Source organism: Colius striatus, chromosome 24 (genome assembly GCF_028858725.1).
Source record: "Colius striatus isolate bColStr4 chromosome 24, bColStr4.1.hap1, whole genome shotgun sequence".
Lineage (NCBI taxonomy): Eukaryota > Metazoa > Chordata > Aves > Coliiformes > Coliidae > Colius > Colius striatus.
In genome coordinates this window covers 5,010,884-5,037,945 of record NC_084782.1, presented here as the reverse complement: position 1 = coordinate 5,037,945, position 27,062 = coordinate 5,010,884, and the positions used below count along the sequence as shown (strand labels likewise).

Sequence of the window (27,062 nt, the reverse complement as noted above, 5' to 3'; positions counted from 1 at the left end):
TCTTTGAACCAAAGAGCACAAGGGTCACACTTGATATTTGGTGTTTCAACAGTTAAACATTATTAAATAGTGGCTCTTTGTAATTTTGGCAGGCAAAGCACACAGAGTAAGAAGCAGAGGAAGAAAATTCCCAGCCAAATAACAAGTGTCTAAGATGAATCGTGTTGCCTCTCCAGCTCCTGAATTAAACACCCAGCAGAAATGGAGAAAGCTCTTTTAAGCAAAGGGTGTTCAAGTTAGTCAAGTCAACTTCACACGACAGAACAGTTGGCACAGCAAAACCACCCTGCACACCACCTACTTCACCCTCAAAGCTTTCACCTCAACCAACTGAGTGTTCAGTTGCTGGTGTGTAGTGCAGCTTGACAAGCTTGGAAGCAATGGCCAGCTCCTCACTTTCCCAGCCCTGCCATACGTGTATTTCACTGGCTTCCCTTTAACAGCAGCTTTAATGAGGCTCACAAGAAAATAAAAGGAGTGATACCAAACTCACCTTCAGCAAATGACACTGTCTCAGGCTTGAATGGTTGTGTTTTTACTGAAAATACACCTAGTGAGAAACACTAAGGTTTGGGAAGCTTTGGCAGGTATCCTGAAGCTTCATCTCACTGGCAATGCCCTTAGTAGCAGCTGCTATATTTCTGACCCTCTGCAACATGAGGTGAATGGGTTTCTTTATCCAAACATAAGAATTAATGAGTTGAAGTTAACAACTGTACAAATTGAATTCACTTACAACATGGGCAGATTGCTAAGGCCTGAAATGAAGAAACTGCTTCATGTGCCAACGTTATTAATGTACAGATGTCACGCTCCGTTACATAAAGGCAAGATACTAGTCCGATTAAAAACCCCCAGAACAAACCAAAAACCAAAGCAAACCCAAATCCAGTGGCTTGAAAGGTGACCTCCTGCAGGCATCCACCACCCTCACAGCCAGGCACACACACATCCTCCACCCCCAGACAGGGACATCCACTTCCCACCAGAAAGTTGTCCTTTATGTCTCCATCACTGATGTTTGTCCAAAAATCACCACGGATGGAAGAGTCTCTTACACCAAAAGGTGAGCCCGTTTTCACAGGCTGCTTTTCCAGCAGGTAGAACTACCTGGAAAATCCAGGGGACCCCTGGGGCAGAAGGGACACACAACTAACCTCACTGAGTGCAGCAAAATGGGACCCAAGGACTTTCCCTCTCTGTGCTGCACGTCAGGAACTGATGGGGTTTGTTAACAAAGCCCTGTACAGCACTACCAAAAGCTTTAGGTTTTTCCTGCCGCTCTTGACCTAGAAAGATCAAGCAGCACCTATTCTTACACAGCTACAACCCCTGGCCTGCTTAAGCAATGAAATATGATAAACACTGGGTGTAACAAAGATTTCTGCAGGATTTATTTCACCTTCCAGTAGCTGCAGATTCGCTCACGTTTTGTCATCCCTTAATAGCACACAGCAGCTGAATATGTCCTAATTTCAAGGCAAAAGCCTTAAAATGTCTCATTTTTGGCTCAAAGATGCTACCAATGACCTTCACACTTGCAGTAAACCCCCTGATTGTGGCCAGCAGCCTGCTAAAGAAGCTCCTGCTATCCCACTAACACCCCATTGTTAATAAATGACTTATGGTGATGTTTCTCATCCTGCCCCCTTCTTGGATTGAAACTGACACACCAGACCCCACAGACAGTTGAACGAGCTTTGTCTGAGACAAGGTGATGTTATTCACCAGTCTTAATCTGAATTAAAATACCTGAAAGCTGCAACAACTCAAAGCCAGCTCAGGTTGAAGTTCAACCCCAAGATGCAGCCGTTTGTCAGATCAGGTTGAGGGGCCAGGAATCAACTTTTCTACCACCCCTAAAATAAGTTGCACAACCTAATTGTCTCTAAATCTCCAAAACAGTACTTTTAAGGTCAACAATAAGCAATGAGGGAAAAAAAAGCCCCGAGGAGTGAGAGCAGGGCTGAACACTCGAGTCATGTCACTCAGTTCACCCCTGCGAAGACAAGGACACCACCACCGAGCATCTCTGGGTGGGAGAAGAGAAGGAATGTCTGCAATGCGAATGGGCTCCTGGCTGAAAACTAACTTTAATTCTCATCTACAAACTCTTCTCCATGTGCTCCATGCCCTCAGCCATCAGGAGCAGCTGCCTTTTTCCCCCCCCCACTTTGATTCTTTTTTTTTCCCCCAGTCCAAAGTGCCGTAAACAAACTTTGTCCTTCATTCTCGAAACTCGGAGCAGTGGTATTTCAAGGTCACTCGTGCAGGCGAAGGCAGGCCTGGCTCCAGCAACTTCAGCTGCAGCACGGCTCTGAGGGCGAGAGCCCAGCCCAGCCACGCTGGGGGTGGCACAGGGAGAGCAGAGAAACCCCTTTCTGCTGCAAAACTTGGTAAGTTAAAGCCGCCCGTTCACCCCCTTCCTCCGCCTGTCACCGCCGGGCTGCGGGGCTCCGATGACCTTCAGTGCTTCGTTGCAAATAAAAAGGAAAACAAAGGGCTGCCTGTACTTGGCAGGAGTTTGGCCGGCGGTTGGGGGGTCATGGGGGGTCCGTGGCCCCCCAGGAGCCGCGTTCCTGATGGGTGCCCGCGGGCCGGCTGCCAGCCGGCCGGGCAGCCCTCACCAAGGGCGACCGGGGGAGACCCCCTCACCCTCCCCGCGGCAGCCCCGCGCGGAGGGGGAGGTGCTGCCGTTTTTGCCCTTCCCTGCCGGTTACCGGCCCCGGGGCGGCGCGGCCCCGGCGCAGGGCGCGGCCCCGCGGTGCCCTCGGCCGTACCCGCCGCCCCGGGGACTCAGCCCCGGGCCCCAGCCGCCAACGCGACCCGGACACGTCCTGCCACCCCCCGCCGGCCCCCGGGGCTGCCGCCTCCTCCCGCCGCGCCGGGCCGGGCCGGGCCGAGGCCGGGCAGCCGGTCCCCGCCGCCCGCTCTCCCACCCCCGGGCCGAGCCGCAGCCGCCCCCCGCCCCAGCCAGCGCGGCTCCGGCTGCCGCGATCAACTTACCGGGCGGCGGCCGCCGCAGGCCCCGCTCGCCGCTGAGGGGGCGGCGGCGGCGGGGGGCGGCGGCCCCGGGGCTCCCCCGCCATCCCTTTGTCTTTGAGCTGACCCCTGTGCGCCGGGACTCCGCATCCCCGCCGGACCGGGCCGCCGGCCCCTTTAACAGCCTGCGCTCACCCTACCCTGCTGCGCGCGCCCGGCCCGCCCCGCCCGCGCCCATTGGCTGCGCGCCGCCGCGGGGGGGCGAGGCCCCGCGCGCTCATTGGCTGCCGCCGGCGGCGCAACCTCGCCGTCCACTTCCTGTTTTAAAGTTACCTTGAGAGGCGGCGCAGGGGTCAGAGCGGCCGGGCCCGCCCCCTCCCGCCGCGGCCGCTCCGATTGGCCGCTGCGCTCACATTCAAACACACGGAGCGGGGGCGTGCGCTGGCTGCGGATTGGCCCGCGCGCCTGTCACTCAAACAGCACACCCCCCTGCCCGCGTCCCAGGCCGGGCGCAGCGGCGGGTCACGGCGGGAGCGCGCACCCGGCACCGGCGCCTCTCGCCGCTGCCACCGTGTCCCCGTACCCGCTCACCGCAGCGGCCGCGTCTCGTATCCCCGCCGTGGGGAATGAGCAGGGCTCGTCCCAGCTCGCCCGATGCTCCGGGTGCCGGCTGCAGGTTGCATCAGTTGGACTCAGCAAGGAGAGGTCAATGTAAAAACGCATCTTCTTGGTGATGGGTTAAATATAATGGGTTAAAATGTGTCTTGATCCCTCGCAACGCCTTGTTCTCTGGCTGTGACATTCCACAGATAACAGCAGGGGGCTCCTAGCTGAGGTATGATGACTATGAGCGGTATGCGAGGTATCTCCAGGAATGGAATGCAAGCTGAAGAGAGCAGCCCACCAGGCCAGGAGAGGAGGAAGGAATGCCTCGCTGGTATTTCCAGCGGCAACAACAGCCCAAACACCTCCATGTGACTTCTCACGCTGCCACATGACTCCCTGTCACCTACACGGACGCGTCCTGCCTGTGGGTGTGACCTGGCACGGCCGTGGGAACGTCAGAATCCTCTATCATCATTCTAGAGTTCATTCTAATTCTTCACTCTGATTCTGTAATTCATAATAATTCTACAAGAGACCTGATCACTCTGTGTCCAGGTAGGGTTGGAAACGTCCTGAGAAGGAGCCTCCACACCCTCCCTGGGCAGCCTGGGCCAGGGCTCCCTCCCCTCAGCACCAAAGGAGCTTCTCCTTGTGTTCCAGCCTGTGCCGGTTACCCCTTGTCCTGGCACTGGCCCTGTGCTCCTGACACCCATCCAGTAGGGACTGATCACCATTGATAAGGGACCCCTGAGCTCAGGCTTCTCCAGGCTGAACAGCCCCAGGGCTGCAGCCTTTCCTCCTCACACACGTTCCACCCCCTCAGCATCTTGGTGGCCCTGCCCTGGCCTCTCTGCAGCAGTTCCCTGTCTCTCCTGAGCTGGGGAGCCCAGAACTGGACACAGGACTCCAGATGAGGCCTCACCAGTGAGCAGAACCTCCCTCGACCTGCTGCCCACACTCTTCTTGATGCCCCCAGGATGCCATTGGCTTCTTATCCATGAGGGCACATTGCTAGCTCACATCCAGTTTGTTGTGATCCAGCACTCCCAGGTCTCTCTCCTGGAGCTGCTCTCCAGCAGGTCCCTCCTAGCCTGTCCTGGTGCATAATATGGTGCATATGATGGACCTTGTGCTGCCAGGTGTGAGATCCCACCAGGCTGTCACAATGCCCAACATCTAAGGGACATTATACTGAGCCCAGGCTGGTACTTGAGCACAGCTCAACCACAGATACACAGCTCCAGCATGAACAGCTTCATCCAAAAACATTACCTAATCTAACAAGGGCATGGGTAAACCTAAGGACAGACAAGTCAAGCTGCCAAAGGCAACAGCAGCAAAGATGTCTGATGACCCTGGAGGTCTATTTTCTAGAGGACTAGAGGAAAAGTTAACCACATACTTGCAGACTGTTTGCTCTACACTGCAATCAAAGCCAGTTGAGACTTTCCTTAGGCCTGTGCATTCTCAGACAGCTGTTGAGACGTACAGCAAGTATTTACTCCTAAGTACATGGAGGATACTTTACTCAGCAAGACAAGCAGCTCAATATGAAGAGCCACATTCCATAAGAAGTAGCCAGCACTGTTGTTCCTTCTTCTGTGGACAACCTGAAGCCTGACAGAGCTCCAGGTTCTGGAGCCAGCCCTGGACACAGCTCAGCCCATACAGAGCATGAGCTGGCCCTGCCACCAAGGAGCTGTTTGGCCACCTCGCTTGTCCTACACCCAACACTCAGCCCTGACCCTCCAAGGCTAATGATGTAGCTGGAGAATAAAGTGACCTGAATGCAATCCAACCCAGCCAAGAAGAATTTGCCACACTCATACTGCTTGTAAGGTGTAGTGCTTTACCAGCTACTGGGGGACTTGTCCTTCATTTCCTCAGCTCAGGAAAAAGCAGCATCTGCAGACAACACATCTATGTGAGGATATTTTCACAGCTCACAGTGCCTCTGGGCTTCAAGCAGACATTAAACAATCCCTCAGATATTTACCACAGACTCACAAATTCTCTCAAACTGCTCCTTATCTTGGACCCTGCCCCTCTGCCCAACAAGTGCTGCAGCAGGCTCTGCAGAAGCCCCTTAGAGCTTGGGGAGCGGAAAACCCCCCAAGGAACGGATAAACACGTCACCACCAGCCTGTGAAACTGAACTCTCTCACAACACCTCCCCCGTCGGGGAACGACAGAGCGTGGCTGCCGCCGGTAACGCCCGTGGGCTGCTCGGGAAGGCCTCTGTGTGCTGCCGTGCCCGCCGGCCGACAGGCTGCAGCTTCCCGCGGGGTGCTGCCGATCCCACAGCCCCCGGCACGCACGGGCCTCCCTCCCGGCCGCCTCCCCCGCTCCGTCCGTCCCGTCCCGACCCGTCCCCGCCGCCTCAGGCCCAGCCTCGGACGCGCCCCTCCCCCATCCCGGCGCCGCGCGCTTCGCTTTGCTGTCCTCCCCCCGGTCCGCTCCTCGGTACCCAATCAGCGCGCGGCTCGCCTCGCCCGCCTCCCCCGGCGCGGGCCAATCGCCGCGCGCGCCGCGGCTCCGCCAATCGGAGCGCAGCCGTTGCAGCGGGGCGGGGGGGGAGGGGGAGATGCCGCCCCCGCCCCGCGCCCCCTAACGGGCCGCCGAGCTCCCCCCGCCGCGCTCGCGAACTCACCGGAGCGACCGGCGCCGCGACCTCCGCCTCGTCCGGCCGGCGCCCGCGCTGCGTCCGGCCCGAGCGACGCGAGGCGGGAAGGAGAAGGGGGGGAGGAGGAGGAGGAGGGGGGGGAGGATGGAGCGGACTGAAGCGCCCAGCGGCCGAGAAACAAGATGGCGGCCGACCCGTGAGGCGGCGGCGCGGAGGCTCCGCCCCTTCCCCCCTCAGCCGCCGCGCGCACGCGCGTGACCCGCGGCTGATCTCGCGAGACTTGCGCTGAGGGAGCGCGCGGACGGAGGGAGCCGGAGGCGGGAGAGGTGCGGGGAGAGGGGCCCAGAACCGCCCAGCACGGCGCTGAGCCACCGCCTCAGCACCTCAGCCCCACGGCTCTGGGGTCCCTCCAGGGCTGGGCACTCCCCCAGCTCCCTGGGCAGCCTGGCACAGGGGTGACACCCCTCTCAGGGAAACAGCTCTGCCTCAGCTCCAGCCTCAGCTGACCCCAGCTCCCTGCAGCCTCCTCAGGGAGTGTCAGAGAGGGCTCCTGGCTCCCCTCAGCCTCCTCCAGGCTGAACACCCCCATTCCCTCAGCCCCTCCCCAGCCCCTTGTGCTCCAGCCCCTTCCCCAGCTCTGTGCCCGGCTCTGGCCCCGCTGCAGCCCCTCAGTGTCCCTGTGGCAGTGAGTGAGGGGCCCAACACAGTGCCAGCGGGGAAAAGAGGGGCAGGACAGTCTCCTTCTGTCCCCAGGGGAGCTGGTACCATCCCTTTGTAGTGAGGAGCCCAGCACCGAGCACAGCCCTGGAGCTGCAGCCTCCCCAGGGCCCTGCACAGGGGACAATCCCTGCCCTGCTCCTGCTGCCACCCCACTGCTGAGCCCAGCCAGGCTGCCCTTGGCCTTCTCAACTCCTGGGCATGCTGTGGTTCGTGTTCAGCTGCTATCAACACTCCCAGGGCTTTCCCTCCAGCATTGCCTGGCGTTGTTGTGGCCCAAGCTCTGCATCTCTTAGCCCAGCCCAGCCATAGTGGAAGAGTCACTCCACTGTTGGCTCATCCAGAGAGGTTTCCAGCCCTGCCCTCACGCTCCTGAGAGCTGTCCAAATTAAACCTCGCTGAGCTGTCCAACACTTCACACAGGCCTCTCATCTGTCATCACAGGCTGACTTGCTGCTACTATCCTATCCCAGCTGGAGCTGATTCAAGCAAAAGTCTGTGCTGCAGTTGAGACAGCTCTCTCATTTCCCAGGGACTGCACTTCTGGCTTGGGGACTCTGAAGTGTGACTCATGCTGCTTCGATACTTTCTTTCCCATGAAAAAAAATGCATCCTGAGAAGTGGCTCCATCTTTGCCTCCTTATTGTCTTGCTGCTGCCCAAACCATTTGCATCCAGTTTACAACCAGAAGGAGGATTTGCCCATCTGCTGCTTTCAATGAGGTGGGGAAGTCAGGTCCTTTGTGGCTGCTGCACTTCCCCTCACCCTTTCCGTGGAGTTTCCAAAACTGGTGCTGTCTGCTGGGGAAGTTTCTGCTTGGGCAGTTCACTGTGTCAGTTCATCCCCCTGCATAAGAGAGGAGAGGAAAGACCCTCCTGGGTGCTGCCAACACAGAGAGCTGAGCTCTGTGCTTTTCTGTTGTGAGCCATTTGCCCAAAGGTCGAAGTGGGAGCAGTCTCCTGCAGCCGCTGCGCTCTCAGGGCTCGGCTGCCCTGCAGGTGCTGTGTTGGCACCCAGCTGGCAGCACATGCCTGCAGATTTCTTGAAAGTCTTGCAACTCAGTGAGCTGAGGCCGCTCCTGAGGCAGCCAAGAGCAATAAAAGTCCTCTTAGAGTTGGGTTTGTTTTCCTTTGTGGTGATTCTCACCATTTCCAAGCCATCCTCCTTTGTGTGTGGGGGGGTGATGCTTTATGGCCCCTTCACCAAAACGACTCCTTTAGCAGTCAATTACCCAGTGCTGCTGCTGACTTTGCTGCCTGGCACAGCTGTCAAACCCAGCCAGCTGTTTTTCCTGCCAGGGACCTTGCTTGAGGCGTTTCTGCACAATAGCCTCGCTCCTCCTGCCGCTCAATCCTTTTGTGTGCCGTTGTGCTGCTCCGTTTCCTCCCCACCTGCTCTCTCAGCACCAATGGACGCATTGTCTGGAGCCCAGAAGGATTGCAGCCATCTGCAGGCACAGAGGGCTCTGTGTCAGCCTGCCCCAAACGTGGAGCAGCCAAGGAAAACAACAAGAAGAAAACAAATAAAGCAGAAAGTGGAAAAGCACTTCCCTCTCTCTCTCTTTTCAGTGCTGGCATCAATTTGTTGTGGTTTGTTGAGTTTGCATTTAACCAGCAGCTGTTACCTGCTCAGCCCATTCCCCCCATGCTGCTGATGGCACCCTGAGGAGCTGAGCTGCACTGACTCTGCCCAGGGACCAGGTTTTGGAAAGGCTGAGTTTGCCACTCAGGAAAATGGCCCCTTAGAGCAGAGGTGACATGCACAGCCTTTCTTTCTCCTTGGCTCAGCCCCTTCCCATCCCCTGGGCTCAGGGGACTCATCCCAGATAAGCTCTTGCTTCAGGGCAATTATCCCCAAGCAAAGCACAGAAGCAGCTGAGTGTAATTTAGGGCCAGATCTTGGGGCCCATTAGTTCTGCCAGGCTGCAAAGTGGACTCCTAACCCAGCTTACAAGTGCCATGTCTCACCTGGCTCACCTTGCCCGGTCCCACTGCAGGACAGTGGGTTTCCCAGGGCCTGCAGCCCCTCAGAAGGAGGCAGATGGAGTGCTGGTGCCTCTTGACTGGCTGGCACCCAGCTCACATCAACCACGCTGCCTTTCCCAGTGGCTGAGCACATGTGAGCCCACTGCTCCCTGCCTCAACAGCAAGAGGAGATTTCCCAGCAGCTCTGTGTTAGCTCCTTCTCCTGCAAGAAGTGGGACATGGCCCAGGAGTGAGAGAGGAAGCTGCAGAGCTGATGCAGCACCGACAACCTCCCTGAGCACCTGCAGCAACGTGGGCAAGGGGACAAGCCCCCTCTGCCCACCCCCAGCCTGGCCCTGAGCAAGGGACCAGCACCTGCCTGGGGTGGTGTTATGCTGGAGAAGCCTCTGCAAAACCCCAGTCCCATCACAAACCATCCTCTCCAGGATGGTACAGCTCTCTCCCAGCCCCTCCAGAGTGTTCCAACCCCCTTCTTTCTGTTCCATTACATCCACCTCATGCTGGGGTGAGCAGCAGCCACGCTGGGGGCAGATCTCTGCCCTGCCCAGCCGGGGGAAGGCAGCACCCAGCACCCACAGGGGCTGCAGGAACCTTGGGGGTCACCTTTGCAGGGACACAACAAAAGCCTCTCCCACATTTTCTGTCAGCCTATGGCTCATCCCTGTGCCAGCACCAGCCCCTGCACTTCTGCAGAGCCAAACCCCCACGAATCCTCTTACTTGGAGCTTTACCCGAGTAATCGCATTAAACCACCCCCAGCACAACACCAGAACGTAAAGGAGAAGGTGGTGAGGAGCTGAGGAGCCAGAAAGCTGAGCTCCTTAACCAATTAAGAGACAGCAGAGATGGGAATAGCCCTGCTGGGATCCCAGCACAGGACCAAGACCTGGGCTTTCATCCATCCTGCTGCAGGGAAGCGCCTCCTGGGGATCATCTGCAGGGGCTGTCGGTGCCACACACCCCTGGGGACCAGCCCCAGGGCTCCTTCAGGTGGGAGGTCAGTGAGAGAGCCCACAGCAACCTGCCAAGAGAAGAAGAAAACCAGAGTCAAAGCAGCAAACTTCCCACCAGCCCTTTCCTACCTGTCACCATTGGCATGGCCACAGAACTTCAGCTTCTGTCACCGAAACGTGGCGATGGAATAAACACAAAATGTTTGGAGGAGAGGCTTTGGGGCTTTTCACCATCAAGGAACATGTTTTCCACTGTCTCTTCCCCCAAAACAATATGTTCCCAGGCCTGACACTTTCCCCACGAAGCTGGAAGTTTGCTTTGATGAAAAATCCTTCCCTACCGAGATATTTTCGGCTGGTTTTTCTAAATATTACTCACAAAGGCCCCCTCCAGACAACCTCTCTCCCTCCCTGAGTTTGTTTATATGCTTTGAATTCTGTTAGGAAACCATCTCCCTCCTTCAGCACTGTTTTATCCAAGTTTCCATATTTAGTTCCTGCAGCTATTCCTGCTCCTGCAGCAGCTTTCCCTGCACCCACCGGCACCCGCTCTGCCCGCTGGCCACAGCCCCTGCTCTGGGGGGACTTCCCCAACCCCTCCCCAGCCCTCCCTGCACCAAAGGCTGCCCACTGAGCACCAAACCCACCCCAGGGGCATGGGCCCAAGTCACCCCTCAGGCCCTGAGCCTGGGACAGGGCTTTACCCACGAGGCTGGGTTGGTTCCCTGCATAGAATCCCCCGGTGATGGGGCTGGAAGGGCCCTGCAGAGCTCACCCAGCCCCAGCCCCTGCTCCAGCAGCTGCCCCTGGCTCAGGGGGCACAGGAACGTGTCCAGGTGGGGTTGGAAACCTCCTGAGAAGGAGCCTCCACACCCTCCCTGGGCAGCCTGGGCTAGGGCTCCCTCACCTCAGCACCAAAGGACTTGCTCCTCCTGTGCCAGGGGCTGTGTGCCAGCCTGTGCCCATTGTCCTGGCACTGACCCCATCCTCCTGACACCCACCCTTTAGGGACTGAGCAGCATTCCTGAGGTGCCCCTGAGCTCAGGCTTCTCTCCTGCAGGCTGAACACCCCCAGCTCCTGCAGCCTTTCCTCCTCACACAGATGCTCCAGTCCCTTCAACACCTTGGAGTGCTGGAGGTGACCCCAGCCCCCCTGGGCTGATGAGAACGGGGAGCTCAGCCCCTGGCAAATCCCAGGCTGGTGCTGTTGTAGGGAGGGACAGAGTTAAAGCAGTGAAGGAGGGTTTCCTGCTGGCACGTGGCTCCGTGTCAGCCGCGGTGCTCAGCCCGCAGAGGCAGCGCAGGGAGAGCGCTGGAGGAATTCACCATGAGCCAAAAGAGCCGCTGCTTAGAGAGAAATTAGTGTTTGCATTCGGGGAGCCAAGGTGAGTCCAAGGGCAGAACGGGAAGCAGGGCTGCCTCTCTGCTCAAACTTTCTCCTTTGGAAGGAACCAGGGCACAAGGAGTTCTCCCTCAGCCCCCAGCCCCCTCCCGGGAGGGCCACACTGAACAGGGAGCAGCCTCAGGTCTGGCTGGAGGCTCCTGTGGGCAGCCCCAGGGTCTGGCTGATGGCTCTGGGCTTTGGTTGGGGATTCTTGGGGTCCAGGTGATCGTAGTGGGGTCTGGCCAGCAGCTCTTGGAGCTCAGCTGATGGGAGAAGGGGTTGACAGCCCCTGGCATCCAACTGATGGGTGCAGGGTCCAGCTGGAGGCTCTTGGGGTCTGGCTGGTGACTCTTCAAGTGGCAGCTCTTGGGATCTGGGTGACAGTAGGGTCTGGCCAGTAGTTCTTGGCATCCAACTGGTGGGAGAAGGGTGAGGTTGGCGGCTCTTCAAGTCCAGATGATGGGTATGTGGTCTGGCTGGTGGCTTTTGGGGTCAGTGGATGGGTGTAAGCTCTGGCTGATGGCTCTTGGGGTCTGGCTGGCAAGTGGAGGGTGCAGCTCGGTGACTCCTGGGGTCCAGCTGCTGTTTGTAGCATGCAGATAGAAGCTCCCAGGGTCCGGCTGGTGGCTCTCGGGGTCCAGCCGATGGGTGCAGGGTCCAGCCGGCAGCTCCCGGGCTCTGTCTGGCAGGCAGAGGGTGCAACCACCGGCCCCCGGGATGCGCGGGACGGGTGCGGAGCCCGGCCGGTGCCTCTCGGGCTGCAGCCGCTGGGGACGGGACGCAGCCGGCAGCTCCGGCTCGGACCCTCGGGCGGGGTCCCGGCGCGTTCCCCGCGGCAGCCCGGGCTGTCGGGGCCGGGCCCGGGGCTCCCCCCGCCCGCCGCTCCCAGCAGCCCGCCGGGGCCGAGGGGAGGAGCGGGCACGGGCGGCGGCGGCGGCGGTGAGTGCCCGCGGCGGCAGCTCCGGGGGTCCCGGCACCGCGGCCGCTCCGGTCCCGCGGCCACCGGGGGGAGCGGGGCCGCGGCCGCCTCGGAGCATCCCCCGGGCGGCGGCAGGGGAGGGGGCGATGAGGCGGGGGGAAGGGAGGCGTTTCGGGGGATGCCCGTCGCGGGTGCGGCGCCGGGGAAGAGCGGGATGGGTCCGGTAGCCCCGGGGGAGGGAGGAAGAGGAGGGAAGGAGGGGTCCCGAGCCACGGTGGGACAGTCGCGGGGCTCCCCCCTGCGCTCCGCCGTGCTGACGAGATGCTCCTGGCACCCCAAAACATACCTCAACACCCCAACAACCCCCCCATCCCTGCACCCAGAAGCGCGGGGGCTGCAGCCGCGCACCCCCTCGTTCCCTCCCTCCCCTCCGCGGGCTTCTGGGGGCTCCCGGAGCGCTGCTGGGCTCGGGCCGGCGGGCAGCGCTTCCCAGGCAGCGCTGGGCAGCGGCAGCGCTTTCCCGTGCCATCCATCATCCCTGCTGAAAGCCTGTTGACGTCAAGCCCGTCCCATGCTCGCCGGTCCCCGCCGCCACCGGGGACAGCGGAGGGGTCCTGCCCCGGGAGGGCTCTGCTTAGGGGCTCATCCTCATCCTCAGCGGGATCCCCGGAGGCTCCGGCCGCTGCTGGGTACGTGGCTGTGCTCTGTGCCCCGGGCGTGGGCAGGTGCTGGGGCCGCTCCTGGAGGGAAATGTGGGAAAGGATCGGTGAGGATGTGTGAAACGCTGCCCCGGGATGGGCAGAGGATGCTCCTGGGGCTGGGGGTACAGCGAGTGGGGCACAGTGGGCGTCTCTCACCCCCCTCCACTTACCCCCCTGCTAGGGAAGCACCCAAACTGCTGAGTGCAGGGAGCTGCTGTGGAGCTGCTCTGAGCCCCAGAATGGTCCTCGGAGCCACAGCCACCTCACACCGAGCTGCAGAGCTGTCTGCTGGGGGAGGTGGTGGCTGTGCCAGACTCTGCCCTTTGCTTGGGGGGGTCTGGGAAGTGTCACCAGGGGGTTTTCTGAGGCTGAGCAGAACAATTAGTGCTGGGCTGAATTGCACCAGTCTGTGCCCAGGGAAGCTCCCGTGGGGCTGAGCTGCTGGTTTCATCAGTGAGCTGAGAGCAGGAGCCTGCAGATCCCCACAGGCCAGCAGCCTGGGGATGGGCTCTGCTGCCAGGCACCTGCCCAAAGCCGCCCTGCCACGGCTGCCTGCGTGGCTCAGCCCCTTTCCTGAGCACAGAAGCAGCTTCTCCCTCTCCCTCCTCTCACCTCCAGCCCCAGTTTAGCCGTGTGCCAGTTTCTTTCTGCACCAACACCTCTTCCTCAGCCCTTCTGCTGTGCTTACACACCTCTCCTCAGGAGCCACATACCTTCTCATCAGCCCTTGCTGAAGGCAAACTCTCGCCACCTCCCACGTCCCGGGGCTCAGCACTCCTGGGCTCTTGCTTCAGCCTCATTTCAGCTCTGCCCTGGTCACAAGAGCCTTTGTGGGACACAGACAGAGGGTGAGATCACAGCATCCTGGTCCTTTCCTTCCTTGGCCCCTTGCACCCCACTCTGGGGGGTAAATCCAGCCCCCTGCTCACCCCAGCTCCATCCTGCCGTGGCTTCTGCTGCCCCTTGGCTCAGTTGCCCCGTGAGGATCGTGCCCTCTGTGGGCTCACATCCACCCAGGCTGCAGCACAGCCCTACAGAAGCCTCACATCCACATGAGCTGCTGTGTGAGGTTGTGATAAATGCCTGGTTTTCCTTCTCATTCCAAGGGCAGCCCTGCAGCACCAGCTCCCCACCACCATTTCCATGCACTTCCAAATGCATGTGTCACAGCATCAAGAAGAGCAGGGAGACAGGCTCGTCTAGGGATTGTCTCCAAGTGATTTAGCTCCCTGTTGGGTTCAAGGGCTCTCCACCTGCCCTGGGATCACAGAGGGAGCCTCCCCAACCTCCTCATCCCTCCTGCAGACAAAGAGATCCCCCAGAGCTGGAGCTCCATCAGCCCATTCTCCTGAGGATGCAGGTGCCAGTGCCAGCCAGGTCAGGCACAGACTATGGCAGAGTGATGGGTGCTTGCTGTGGGCAGTGCCAGGCTCCTGCTGTCTCTTGGCATCACTCTGGCTCACAGAAGTCTTCCTATGGCAAGTTTTCTGCTGATCCCTTAAGAAGCTTTGCTATAATAGTGCAGTCTTAGCATTTAAAAAGCAACTTTTTCCTTTCTGCAAGCAGCCAGCCTCCCCCTCCAGCTCCCACTGGGCTCTGGGGCCAGCTGGGACCTGCAGGCTGGAGATGGCCAGGCAGGGTGGATTGGATCTGGTCAGATGGGGTCTGGGCTGCTGGACACAGGCCACATTCACTGTCCTGCTGCTGCACACAGAGCTGGGGGTGCCTCAGGATGTGTGGGTGGGTTGGATCACCCACCCTGGAGCTGGTGCCTTAATCCTGGAGAGCCCAACACAGGGCTGTAGTATCAGGCACCTTTGCTGGGGGCAAGTTTGAGTGGCCAGGGAGAGAATCTGGTCAGTACTTTGATTTGAACCCCAAGGGGCTCGTGTGGGATGTGGAGCCCCTGAAAGGCAAAGGGAGAGTTGCTGATGCAGAAAGGGGAGGAGAAGGGGGGGCTGCTGGTGGAAGGAAATCAGATGTGCTCTGCAAGAGGAGCACTGGTAGGAGAAACAACAGCAAAGCAGAGCTGATAGCAGCCCTTCCCCTGGAGGAAGCAGCTCCATGCAATATTGATGGGATTCCCACCCGGCAGCGAGCGGTGTGAGCTGCATTGCAGAGCTGGGAGCTGTGCAGCCAGGGAGGCAGCAGCTGCTGGGTAACAGGAGGAAGCTCCTTCCCACAGCCCCTCCACGATGCTGGAGACACTGCCAGCCCCTGCCCTGCCAGTGCAAGCCCTCAGCACCCAGGCACCAGGTGAGGGCTTGGGTTCTGAGCACAGGTGATCCATTCCTCACCCGTCCCTGGGGCCACCAAAGGTTTCCTACATCTGGTTTCCTACATCCCTGCTGCCTCCCCATGGGAGTGGCCCAGTTTTTGTGGCCACATGCCTGCTGCTCTAAGTCCCCTGTAAGGTCCTGCCCTTTCCTGAGCTGCTCATCATGGCCAAAACCAGGCCCAGGGTGCAGCCAGCACAGAGACACTGAGCTGTGTCCTGCAGGTGCCTGGTCCAGGCAGCATCTGAAGGGTAAGACTGGACCATCAGAGATGCCCCACTGTCTGTCACGGTGCCCTGGCAGCTAACCCAGCAGCCTGGGCTCTGTGGGAGCTGCCTGTCCCAGCTTTTACTCCCCTGATTCTTTTATGTTGCCTGGGAAACGATGGGATTCAGCACAGATCTGATTTAACAGAGCAGCAGACGTCAGGCAGGGACAGAGGGAAAGGGATGGTGTGGTCAGGGCACTGGCCCTGAGCTCCTGGCATCTTGGAAGGGGCTTAGTCTAAGATCAGGCTGCCTGGCAGGGGCAGACATGGGTGCTCCCAGCTCCCACATCAGCTCCCCCATCCAGGGAAAGGTGGCTGCAGGAAGATGCCACCTGCCTGTCCCTCCTGGAGAGGAAACTCCCTTCCCTGTCCCACTGAATTTCAGGGAATTTCAGTGGCTGAGGTGCCTTTGGACACAGGCAGTGCTGAGGATGTGCATCTCTGACATGGGAGAGCTGGTTCTTCTGTGTCACTGGAGACCCCCATGCAGGGCTGTGGCTCCAGTGAGCTCCTGCTCTGGGTCCCAGGGATGCTCTCAGTCCAGCCTCATGCACAGCAGCAGCACAGGAGCAGAGAGGAGAGTGCCTGGAGCAGAAAGGCTGTTCAGACCCAACCCACTCCCAGGCCTGAGGAGTATTAGAGCCCTGCTTACCCCAGAGGAGCTGCAGCACATCACTTGGGTTGCTGGAAGAGCTGCTCTCCATGAAGCCATCTCTCAGCCCTTGGGGACAATGCTGTGGCCTGGGGATGTTCCCAAGGTCAGGCCTTTTCCCAGGGGCTGCTTTGGGCTGAAGCACCCTCAGACAGGAGCCACTCACAGCATCCCATCCCAAGTTCTCCCCTCTAAGCTCCACTTTTCCCACAAATGAGGCACATTTGGACTCCTGCTTTAATCTGCAGGTCTGTGTTTCCCATGGAGCTTGTGCAGGAGGGTTTAATGCTCTGCCTGCAGCAAGTTCCAGCCAGAATGTAACTCTTACAACCCATCTGAGCAATGAGATGCTCAGCCCCAGTGGCTGGAGTTACTTGCAAGTTCTCAGCTTGTGTGCACTGACATTTATGTGAGCAACTGCCTGTCAAACCTGAAGCAATTCATTAGAATTAAGTACTTTTAAGGGAAATGAGCCCTTGCCTTACTTCCCAGTACAAGGAGGAGCACGTGCTTGGGAGCTGCACCACTGTGACTTGCCCCAGCACATGGTGCCCTGCTCAGCACTGGCAGAGCTTCCAGCAAGCATTTCTTCCCCTAAAAGTGCTGATTTCAGTGCTTACCTGCTCTGGGTGTCTGCAGCATTTCAGTGTTCTATCTCCAGGCTGGAGACAGCCCCACTACAGGAGCTGTAGGGGCAGCCCAGGGGTGAGAGGACCTGCTGCCCCACTGCCAGGGCTTTCCAACCCCTCTTTTCCTGGGGACACTCACCTCAAGGGAAGCAGACAGTCCCCAGAGTCCTTCTGCCTCCTTCCCTGGCAAGACAGCATCCCACCCTGCCCCATCATGCTTATTTATCACCTCCCTCCTCCTCCTCTTCTCCCCAGCTGCCATCAGGGACCTTTCCCCACCTGTGTGGGGGCACCTGCTGGGCTCCTCCCTCCCTCCCCACGGCCTTTACCAAAACACCCACTTTCCCTCATCAATATCTTGCTTTATTTTTCAACTTCTCTCCTCTTTCATGTCAGTGGGGTATGTGGGGCCAGGGCTCTCTCCCAGCCCCTGGCTATTCCTCACAGGGTGCAGCCCCTGACACCAACCAGTCACCCCAGTGATGCATCAGCCCCATCCACCCCCTGGGGTCACCCACGACCCCCCACTTTCCGTGTCATCTTGTTCCCCACTTTTCCCAGCTCTGCCATGCCCTGGCAGGTCCGTGACACCTGGCAGGGGGGATGCAGCGGGCTCATGGGGCACAAAGATGCCCCCAGCCCCTCCGAGGTGGATCCCACCCCGCGGACCGCTCTGGCCCTGCTTGGGGCTGGGAGGAGAACTGGGTCAGCCATGTAACCATGGAGATGCTGAAGGAGATGCTGAAGCAGCGCCGGCACAGCCCCGCTCTCCAGAACCCTTTAAAGATTAACCAGACCCGTCACCCTCCGTCTCCAGCCAGGGATGGGGCTGGGGGGCTGAGCATCCCCGGCGGGCACTGCCCAGTCCTCCTCCACCTGCGCAGCGCGGTAAGATGCCTCCAGCTCCTCTTTTCCTTCGGGGTAGCAGCGTGGGGAGGGCAGAGCTCGGCCCCTGGCAGCCTCTCCCGGGGCTCCTGCGCCGCAGCAGCGATCGGAGATGCAACAGGGATCGTGTTTTCCCTGCCGCTGGTACCCGGCTGCGCCTTGTGCATCGGGGCGCTGGCTGCGCGTCTGCAGCGGAGCAGCCGAGGGGATGCTACAGCCATGACACCTCTCCCTGCTGCTCGCCATCCCCCGCACCCCGCAGCTCGCCATCCCCCGCACCCCGCAGCTCGCCATCCCCTGCACCCCGCACCTCTCCATCCTCTGCACCCCGAAGCTCGCCATCCCCCGCACCCCGCAGCTCGCCATCCCCCGCACCCCGCACCTCGCCATCCCCCGCACCCCGCACCTCTCCATCCTCTGCACCCCGCACCTCTCCATCCCCCGCACCCCGCTGCTCTCCATCCCCCGCACCCCGCACCTCCCGCACCCCGCAGCCGGCGCAGCCCGTGCGGGACGCGGGGCCGCTTCCCTGGGCAGCTCCCGGCTGCTGCTCTTGGTCGTTTCCCGCGGGGACGGAGCTCGGTGGCAGCGGTAAGAGCTGGGAGGGGGCTGCGGGAGCTGCCGTGTGTCCCCCCACACACCCCCCGGCGCCGCGTGGCCGTGGCGGGGAAGGAGGCGGCTGCCGTCACATCCAGCCGCTGCCGGAGCGTCGCGGGTGTTTGCTCCGAGAATCCCGGTGTTTCGCGATCTAGAGGAGAAATGAGATACAGAAGTGGGGTGGAGGACGAAGGGAAAAGCGGTGCCTTTCCCTAAATCCCCCCAACCCGCTGCTGGGGAGAAGGGAGCCGGGGCAGAGGCACATCGGGGCTGTGCCGGCCGGGGATGCTGCGAGCCCTGGGCACGGCTCCCCGCTGAGCTTTGTCTCAGATATCTCTGCATCCAGCCCCAGAGAGGCCAGAGGGAGATTGCGAGGAGAGAGAAGGGGTAAAATTAGGGGCAGGGTAATGAAAATGCTTCCTTTGGGCTGAGGAGCGTGTGTGTGTGTGTCTGTGTGTGTGTGTGTGTGTGTGTGTGTTGCATCGGAAATGATCCCACTCGTGTGTGTTTGTGTCTCTGTGTTTGTGCCTCTGTGTGTGTGTGTCTCTGTGTGTGTGTCTCTGTGTGTGTTGCATCGGAAATGATCCCATTACTGCTGTGCTCTCCTGATCTCATTTGCTTCCCCCGGTGCTCTCGCGGTGGCTGAAGGAAGCTCCGGCTGAGGGAAACAGCAGCAGGAGCCTTTTGTGTTTCCCTGGCTGTAGGAAGAACGGGGCTGGGTTGTGCTGCTGCTCTGCTCGTGCAGAGGCCTGAGCTGGCCCTTCACACGAGCTGCACGTCTAAGGCTGGGCTTGCACAGAGGGAAACTGAGGCACGGGGATGGGGTGTGTGCCTGAGGGTGCTCTGGGGCTGAGGTTGGGATCTATTCCCCTGCTGCAGGAGCTTCCTCAGAGAAACCCCAACCCCTGGGAGCGGCCACAGCGGGTTTGGAGCCAGGAGGGTTCCTGGAAAGTGGTGGAAAATGCTCATCCCAGAGGTCCCAGCTCAGCTTGGCTGCTGAGTGTAGGGAGAGCCCTTGTCTCAGCTCCCCATCAGCACCCTGGGCTGGCTCTGGGCTGGGGACTTGCTGCTCACCCTTGTGCAAGTGTTTGTTCAGCAGCAAAGGCAGAAAGTGCCCTGGGCAGGTGTGGACGTGAGGGGAAGCGTGTGCTGCAGCCCTGGCACAGCCCACATGGGATGCAAGAGGCTGTGCCAGGGTCCTGCTCAGCGGTGGGTGTGGGGAGTGGGGGTGGAAGCCACGTACTCACCTGAGGGAGCCTGGGCAGAGCAGGGCAGGAAAACACCAGGCAGAAGGGACTCGTGGGCTGGCTGCTGCTCCCTGGGAGCTCCTGAATGCTGTCAGTGACAAATCCCCCCCTTGCCCCTCCTTGCATCCCCTCTGGCATTGATAAATCCGTGAGTTGAGTGGTGCTTGAGCCCAGCCTGTGGCTCCCATCAGGTCTCAGCTCAGCTGTGCCCCTGGGAGGGTCCTTCCCCTGATGCCATCAGGCAGCACAAGGCCCTGCCTTGCCCCACTCCCCCAGCCCCAGCCATAACTTCTCCTCTCCATTTGCAGCCATCTCTCTCTCTCTCTCTCTCTATTGAAAGAGAAATATTATTCCAGGCACTGCCTCCATCCATTATCATAAAGTGGCTTCACTTGGCCTGGAGTTAATAATTCACCTTTCCTTGGAAGATGGATGCTCTCATCCCTCTGGAGTTTAAATATTCATGAGGAAGGGAAGGCAAGAATCCAGTGTGCTGCATGAGAAGCCTGGCAGCCTCTGCTGCCTTTGGGGAGGGGGACAGGGCTGTCCCCAAGCCTCAGGGTCCCCTGCTGCTCCCAAGCCAGGGGGGTTGGTGACACACCGAGCCCTCTGCCCACGGCTGGGTCTCTCCTTGTGTGTCAAGGCCACCGGGGTTGGGCTGATGTTCCACCCCACGACCTGTCTCCTGGGGGTCCTTCCCTTGCCACCCTCGGGGAGAAACGGTCCCGGTTGTGCCACCCGAGCCGGGGCCCGTCCATCCCTGGCTCGGGGTGACCAGCCCTTGACGCCTCCTCTCCGCCCCCGCAGCGGATCCCGGGCAGCGCAGCCGGCGGCCAGGCCAGGGGCTGACCATGTTCAACGGGGCCGGCGCCCCCTCTGCAGGCAGGGCCGTGGTGCGCAGCTCCAGCATCAGCGGCGACACGTTCAGCCTGGAGCCCGGCGCCCGCGGCAGCGCCGAGCCCGGCACCCCCAGCGCCAGCAAGAAGCGACGCTCCAGCCTGGGCGCCAAGATGGTGGCGATCGTGGGGCTGTCACAGTGGAGCAAGAGCACGCTGCAGCTCAACCAGACTGGTGAGTCCCTCACAGACCCCTGGCACGACCACCCTCCCCCCCAACAGCTCCCTGGGCTTTTGGCTTCTTTCACCTGGCTGCCCAAAGTGATGCTCCACAGAATCCTGACTGCTGGGGGTGGGATGGCTCTGCAGAGCTCATCCAGCCCCTGCTCCAGCAGCTTCCCCTGGCTCAGGGGGCACAGGAACGTGTCCAGGGGGGGTTGGAAACCTCCTGAGAAGGAGCCTCCACACCCTCCCCGGGCAGCCTGGGCCAGGGCTCCCTCCCCTCAGCACCAAAGGAGCTTCTCCTCCTGTGCCAGGGGAACTTTCTGTGTCCCAGCCTGTGCCTGTTACCCCTTGTCCTGGCACTGACCACCCCAGAACAAAGACTGGCCCCAGCCTCTAGGTATTTATCAGCAGTCAGGTATTTATCACTATTCAGGTATTTATCACTATTCAGGTATTTATCACCATTCAGGCATTTATCACCATTCAGGCGTTTATCACCATTCAGGCATTTATCACCATTCAGGTATTTATCAGCATCCAGGTATTTATCAGCATCCAGGTATTTATCACCACTGCTGAGGTGCCCCTGAGCTCAGGCTTCTCCTCTCCAGGCTGAGCAGCCCCAGGGCTGCAGCCTTTCCTCCTCACACACATGTTCCATCCCCTCAGCATCAGCTGTGGTTGGCATTCCATGGTATGCTCTGTAAAGAGAGGAGTTCATTTGGACCCCCCAGCCCTGCACATCGAGGTGTTTCTGAAGGGGATGTAATTACCCACCAAAGCCAAACAAAAAGTGCCAGAGCTGGGCAGAACCACACCTGGGGATGGCAGGACCAGGACCATCCTGGCTGCTGGTGCCCAGGGAGCAGTGCCCACTCTGCGGGAGCTGCCAGGATCAGGCCAACACTTCCACAGGGACAGCCTCAAACTGACAGGACAAACCTGATCGCTGCCCGGGCTCAGCCGTCCATCCCCGATGGCTCCATCCCCGATGGCTCCATCCCCGATCGCTCTATCCCCGATCTCTCCATCCATCCCCGATCTCTCCATCCCCGATCGCTCCATCCCCGATGGCTCCATCCCCGATCTCTCCATCCCCGATCTCTCCATCCCCGGTCGCTCCATCCCCAATCGCTCCATCCCCAATCGCTCCATCCCCGATCTCTCCATCCCCGATCTCTCCATCCCCGATCTCTCCATCCCCGATCTCTCCATCCCCGATCGCTCCATCCCCGATGGCTCCATCCCCGATCGCTCCATCCCCGATCGCTCCATCCCCGATCGCTCCATCCCCGATCTCTCCATCCCCGATGGCTCCATCCCCGATCTCTCCATCCCCGATCTCTCCATCCCCGATCTCTCCATCCCCGATCGCTCCATCCCCGATCGCTCCATCCCCGATCTCTCCATCCATCCCCGATCTCTCCATCCCCGATCTCTCCATCCCCGATCTCTCCATCCCCGATCGCTCCATCCCCGATCGCTCCATCCCCGATCTCTCCATCCATCCCCGATCGCTCCATCCCCGATCTCTCCATCCATCCCCGATCTCTCCATCCCCGATCTCTCCATCCCCGATCGCTCCATCCCCGATCTCTCCATCCCCGATCTCTCCATCCCCGATCGCTCCATCCCCGATCTCTCCATCCCCGATCGCTCCATCCCCGATCTCTCTATCCCCGATCTCTCCATCCATCCCCGATCTCTCCATCCCCGATCTCTCCATCCCCGATCTCTCCATCCCCTATCTCTCCATCCCTGATCTCTCCATCCCCGATCGCTCGCCGGGCTCAGCCCCTGTCCCGGTTTCCAGAGGGAGGCCCCAAAAAGCTGCGCAGCACCATCCGGAGGAGCACCGAGACGGGCATCGCGGTGGAGATGAGAACCAGGGTGACCCGGCAGAGCAGCCGCGAGTCCACGGACGGCAGCACCAACAGCAACAGCTCGGACGGCACGTACGGCGGCGCGGGCACGGCTGGGGCTGGCGGCGGCCGCGGAGCCGCGGGGCCGCTCCACAAAAGCCTCTTTGCTCTCCCCGCCGCAGGTTCATCTTCCCCACCACCAGGCTGGGCGCCGAGAGCCAGTTCAGCGATTTCCTAGACGGGCTGGGGCCGGGGCAGCTGGTGGGGCGGCAGACCCTGGCCACTCCTCCCATGGGTGAGAGCCGGGGCGGTGGGGAGGGGAGGGGGATGCTCACACTCTCATCTTTGCTGCTCAAATCCAAGCACCTTGGTGGCACATTCCCACACAGCAGGGCCCCGGCAGCGGGCTCATCCTGCCTGGTGCTGAGCATGGGGAAGCAGGAGGGGGGAGAAGGGGCTGCAAGCCCTGGAGGTGACTTCTCCTACCTGCTTTGTGGTGGGAGCAAAAGGTGGGGGGCACAGGGCTGTGGCCATGCCCGGGAGGGGGGTGGCCATCAGGGGTGGTGCTGAGCACGTCTGGACCCTCTCCCAGGTGATGTGCACGTGGGCATGGCTGACAGGAACGGGCAGCTGGAGGTGGAGGTGATCCAGGCCAGGGGACTCATCCCAAAGATGGGCTCCAAGTGTATCCCTGGTAGGTGACTGGGGATGGGAGGGATGCAGCTGGGTGCTGGGCTGGGAGCCTGTGCCCAGTCAGGCTTTCTCACCTGGTTTCCAACGCAGCCACCTACGTGAAGGTTTATCTGCTGGAGAACGGCGTCTGCCTGGCCAAGAAGAAGACCAAGGTGGTGAAGAAAACCTGTGACCCATCCTACCAGCAGCCTCTGCTCTTCGAGGAGAGTCCCCAGGGCAAAGTCCTGCAGGTGATGTACTCCCTGTGCACATCCCCGGGGACAGGGAGGGATTAGGAGAGGAAGAACAGTGCTGCAGCGTGGCCAGAGCTGGGGAAGGGGCTGGAGCACAAGGGGCTGGGGAGGGGCTGAGGGAATGGGGGTGTTGAGCCTGGAGAAGAGGCTGAGGGGAACCAGGAGCCCTCTCTGACAGGAGGCTGCAGGGAGCTGGGGGTTGGTCTCTCCAGTGATGACAAGATACGAGGAAATGGGCTCAGGTTGCCCCAGGGGAGGTTGAGGCTGGAGCTGAGGCAGAACTGTTTCCCTGAGAGGGGTGTCAGCCCTGTGCCAGGCTGCCCAGGGAGCTGGGGCAGTGCCCAGCCCTGGAGGGACTCCAAAGCCGTGGGGTGAGGTGCTGTGGGTCAGTGCTGGGCTGGGCAGGGCGAGGGCAGGGCTGGGACTGCAGCAGCTCCAAGGGCTTCAACAACCTCTGAGTGGACACAGAAAGGCCATGCCCTCCGTGCTGTCCCTCAGCCCACAGCCTCCCCACCCCCAGCACGGTGGGTCCTTCCCCCCCAGGCACAGCCTTTGCCCAGTTTCTCCCCTGGGGAGCCCAAACTCCTCCTGTGCCCCGCAGGTGATCGTCTGGGGCGATTACGGGCGCATGGACCACAAGTGCTTCATGGGGATGGCTCAGATCGTCCTGGAGGAGCTGGATCTGTCCAGTGTGGTCTCAGGCTGGTACAAACTCTTCCCCACCTCCTCGTTGGCCGACTCCAGCATCGGACCCCTGACCCGCCGCCTCTCCCAGTCCTCCCTGGAGAGCTCCACCAGCCCCTCCTGCCCCTAGGTGGGTGGCAGAGGCCGGGAGGGGAAAGGAGACATCCTGACCTGGCAGAACTGTTGGTGGATGGCTGTAAATATCCTGTTCTTTTTATTTCTTCACCCCTTTTTTTCCTCCCCTCTTCAAATCTCGTCTCCTTCCCAAACCAAACCCGCCCTGCACGGGCTCCTCCCCGAGCCCACGGCGCAGGGGCAGCCAGGGCTGAGCGTTTCGAGGCAAAGGGGAAGGGTGAAGCAAAACCCACCAACCACCAACCCCCCTCCTTCATGAGGCAGACCGAGGGCTGAGGCTGCCCAGCCATCCCCACACTGTCCCCACGTGCCACGGGGAAGGGCTGGGAGTGACACGTCCCTCTCTGAGCACCCGCCGGAGCGTCTCGGGTGGATCCGTCCGTTTCTTTTTCCCTCTGAGGAAAAGGGACCTTTGGAAAGAGAGAGGGAAAAACAACCCCCACCAAGCTCAGAAGAAAAAGGATCTCCAACTCAGCACTATCTCCTTTTTGTTTCTCCAAGGAATGTAGCATCTTCTCTTATGTAGCTTTGCCACGTGCTGACAACACGCTCACTGCAATACCCAAGAGACTCCAACCAGAACCAGCTGCCAGGCACGTCCTGGTTGGGTGTTTTCTCACTCACTCACTCACTCACTCACTCACTCACTCACACCCTGCAACACCGAGTGAGCATTTCTTGGTGGCCATTCTTTACCTGTCAATGGGTGGTTTTTTGGGTTGTTTTTGGGGTAGGATGTAGCCTGTGACCAGTGACGTTGCCAAAGTGAGAGAGAACGGGCTGGGGAGGGGAGGTGCCCTCACCTCAGCTGAGCACATGCTGGTCTTACCCTCGTGTTTCACCACTGGCTGGGGTCTTGGATGGCCAAAACAAGACCCAAAAGAGAAACTCTGTGATGCCTCACGTTGAAAACCCGAGCCAGGAGAAGGTGACCCAACGGAGCAGGAACGTTGAGATGCTGCTTGATCGGCTGCCTCCCAGCTCCTTCCTTCCACCAGGGCCAGCTCCAGGTCTGGGATGCTCTCCTGGGGTTTGGGGTGCTCTCCTGGATGGTCAGAGATGCTCTCCTGGGGCCCTAGGATGCTCTTTGGAGTTCTGGGATGCTCTTTGGAGTTCTGGGATGTTCTGCTGGGGTCCAGGATGCTCCCCTGGGGTCAGGGATGCTCCCTGGGGTATGGGATGTTTCCCTGGGGTCAGGGATGTTTCCCTGGGGTCAGGGATGCTCCCCTGGGGTCAAGGATGCTCCCTGGGGTATGGGATGTTTCCCTGGGGTCAGGGATGCTTACCTGTGGCCTGGGATTCTCCTCTGAGGTCTGGGATGCTCTCCTGGGGTCAGAGATGCTCCCCTGGGGTCAAGGATGCTCCCTAGGGTCAGGGATGCTTACCTGGGGTCAGAGATGCTCTCCTAGAGTCCAGGATGCTTCTCTGAGGTCAGGGATGCTCTCCTGGGGTCTGGGATGCTCCTCTTGGGTCTGGGATGCTCTCCCAAGTTCCAGGATGCTCTTCTGAGGTGCAAGATGCTCTCCCTGCCACTTGACTCTCAAGCAGGAGCAGAGGCTTTGCCAGATGCCGCGGCCGGACGCACTTTAACTCTCGACTCGTTCGTTCGCTACAGGGGAACATCTCAACAGCACCTGGTGCTGACCTGGAACTGGGGACAACTGAGAGGTTACAAACAAAAGGACTAGATGCTTTGAATTTCTTATCAGGATGAGTGTTTTGGGTGTGGTGGTGGTGGTGTTTTTTTTGCTGTTTGTATGTTCTGTTTGTTTGTTTTTAAAGCAGCATCTTTGGTTCCCCCGAGGGACCAGTTCTTGTAGCAAAACCCAGAACCATGGAAGCTTTTCTTTGAAGGTGCCTAATGAAATTTGCTGAAAATACTCAGGGGAGACACCACTAGAAACTCTGGTTTCTTCATAAAAAAAATAAATAAACACAATGACTGTCCTGAAGGATCAGTTTCCAAAAGAGAGAGAGAGGGGGAAAGAAAAACCCAACCAAACCAACACACCAAGAGAGGAGCAGGCTGGAGACTGGCAGAGGACTAAAGGTTAATGGGGGATTTTTACTGACCAGATGGCTCTGACCTTCAGTCTTTAACACAAATCAACCCACAGCACACTTGGGATGGCTCTTTTTCCTTTTTACAACTATTTACTGGCAAAGCAGAGAGAATTCCACACTGTACAGAGCACAACTCAACCAACCCCTGGTTCTGCTGCACCAGGAACCACAAACCAGCTCAAAGCTGTGCCACAGCAGGACAAACCCAAACGTGATGGAAAAGACTTGTTGGGGTGAAGCTGCTCCCTCCACAACCCCAGCCCTGAAGGAAAAGACTTGTTGGGGTGAAGCTGCTCCCTCCACAACCCCAGCCCTGAAGGAGAAGACTGTTTGCTGAAGCTGTTCACAACCCCAGCCCTGAAGCAGAAGACTGTTTGCTGAAGCTGTTCCCCCCACAAGCCCAGCCCCAGGGCTCAGCAGCCCCACTGCTGCAGCAGCTGCTTTGCCCAAACACTGCCACCAGTTCCCTGACACCACGTTGAGGAATTTCCAGCTGCTCCTCTTGGGTTTTGGATCTTTACCAAAGTCAGACTCACTGGAGGCCTCTGAGAAGGGAGGGGATGGAGAGGGGTTTGCTTCAGCACCCCAGCACACACCTCCTAAGGGGGGAAATAATCTGCAGGTGCTCAGCACAGCTACAGGCCCCCGTTTCGGTGCTGAGCAGCGATGGGGAGGGCTGTGGGTGCACCAGCAGCCTCCAGTGTTTTGAGGAAGCAAAGCCAGTGCCCTGAGTCCTGAAAGAGGAATAAACAGTGGTTTGAACATGACGTTCCTTGCAGAGCACGAAGCAGTTACGTGAGGTCACCGACGCCTGGATGAGGCTGAACCTTGCCCCAGCATGCTGGATCTTTGACTGTGCATGAGGGAAGGCATCCAAAGAGGAAAAGCTTTCTGCTCCTTCAAGCC

General features: G+C 59.7%; 2 protein-coding genes across 5 annotated transcripts in view; one reads left to right on the top strand and one right to left on the bottom strand.

Annotated features, from left to right (window-relative positions):
• Positions 1 to 6,436, bottom strand: part of NFYC (nuclear transcription factor Y subunit gamma) — a 33,633-nt gene extending 27,197 nt beyond the window's left edge. For 2 of the 3 annotated variants that reach the window (XM_062014602.1, XM_062014604.1), the window contains exon 1: positions 6,239 to 6,436. The gene's annotated coding sequence lies outside the window, so the exon portion shown is untranslated. Of the gene's footprint in view, positions 1 to 3,006; positions 3,032 to 6,238 lie in introns of those variants that run through there. The other variant, XM_062014603.1, reaches the window with a different exon arrangement.
• Positions 6,437 to 11,170: 4,734 nt separating this feature from the next.
• RIMS3 (regulating synaptic membrane exocytosis 3) lies at positions 11,171 to 25,803 on the top strand. Of its 2 annotated transcripts, XR_009820361.1 has the most exons (8): positions 11,171 to 11,251; positions 20,232 to 20,495; positions 22,299 to 22,440; positions 22,530 to 22,642; positions 22,940 to 23,041; positions 23,131 to 23,270; positions 23,875 to 25,102; positions 25,708 to 25,803. XR_009820361.1 is itself a non-coding variant. In XM_062014605.1 (7 exons), exons 2-7 carry the CDS (start codon positions 20,276 to 20,278, stop codon positions 24,085 to 24,087), a joined length of 930 nt encoding a protein of 309 aa, XP_061870589.1. In that variant the 5' UTR covers positions 11,171 to 11,251; positions 20,232 to 20,275; the 3' UTR covers positions 24,088 to 25,803. The 2 variants fall into 2 exon arrangements, 1 of the variants encoding a protein (XP_061870589.1); XM_062014605.1 differs by having other exon boundaries at positions 23,875 to 25,803.
• The last annotated feature ends 1,259 nt before the right edge of the window (positions 25,804 to 27,062 follow it).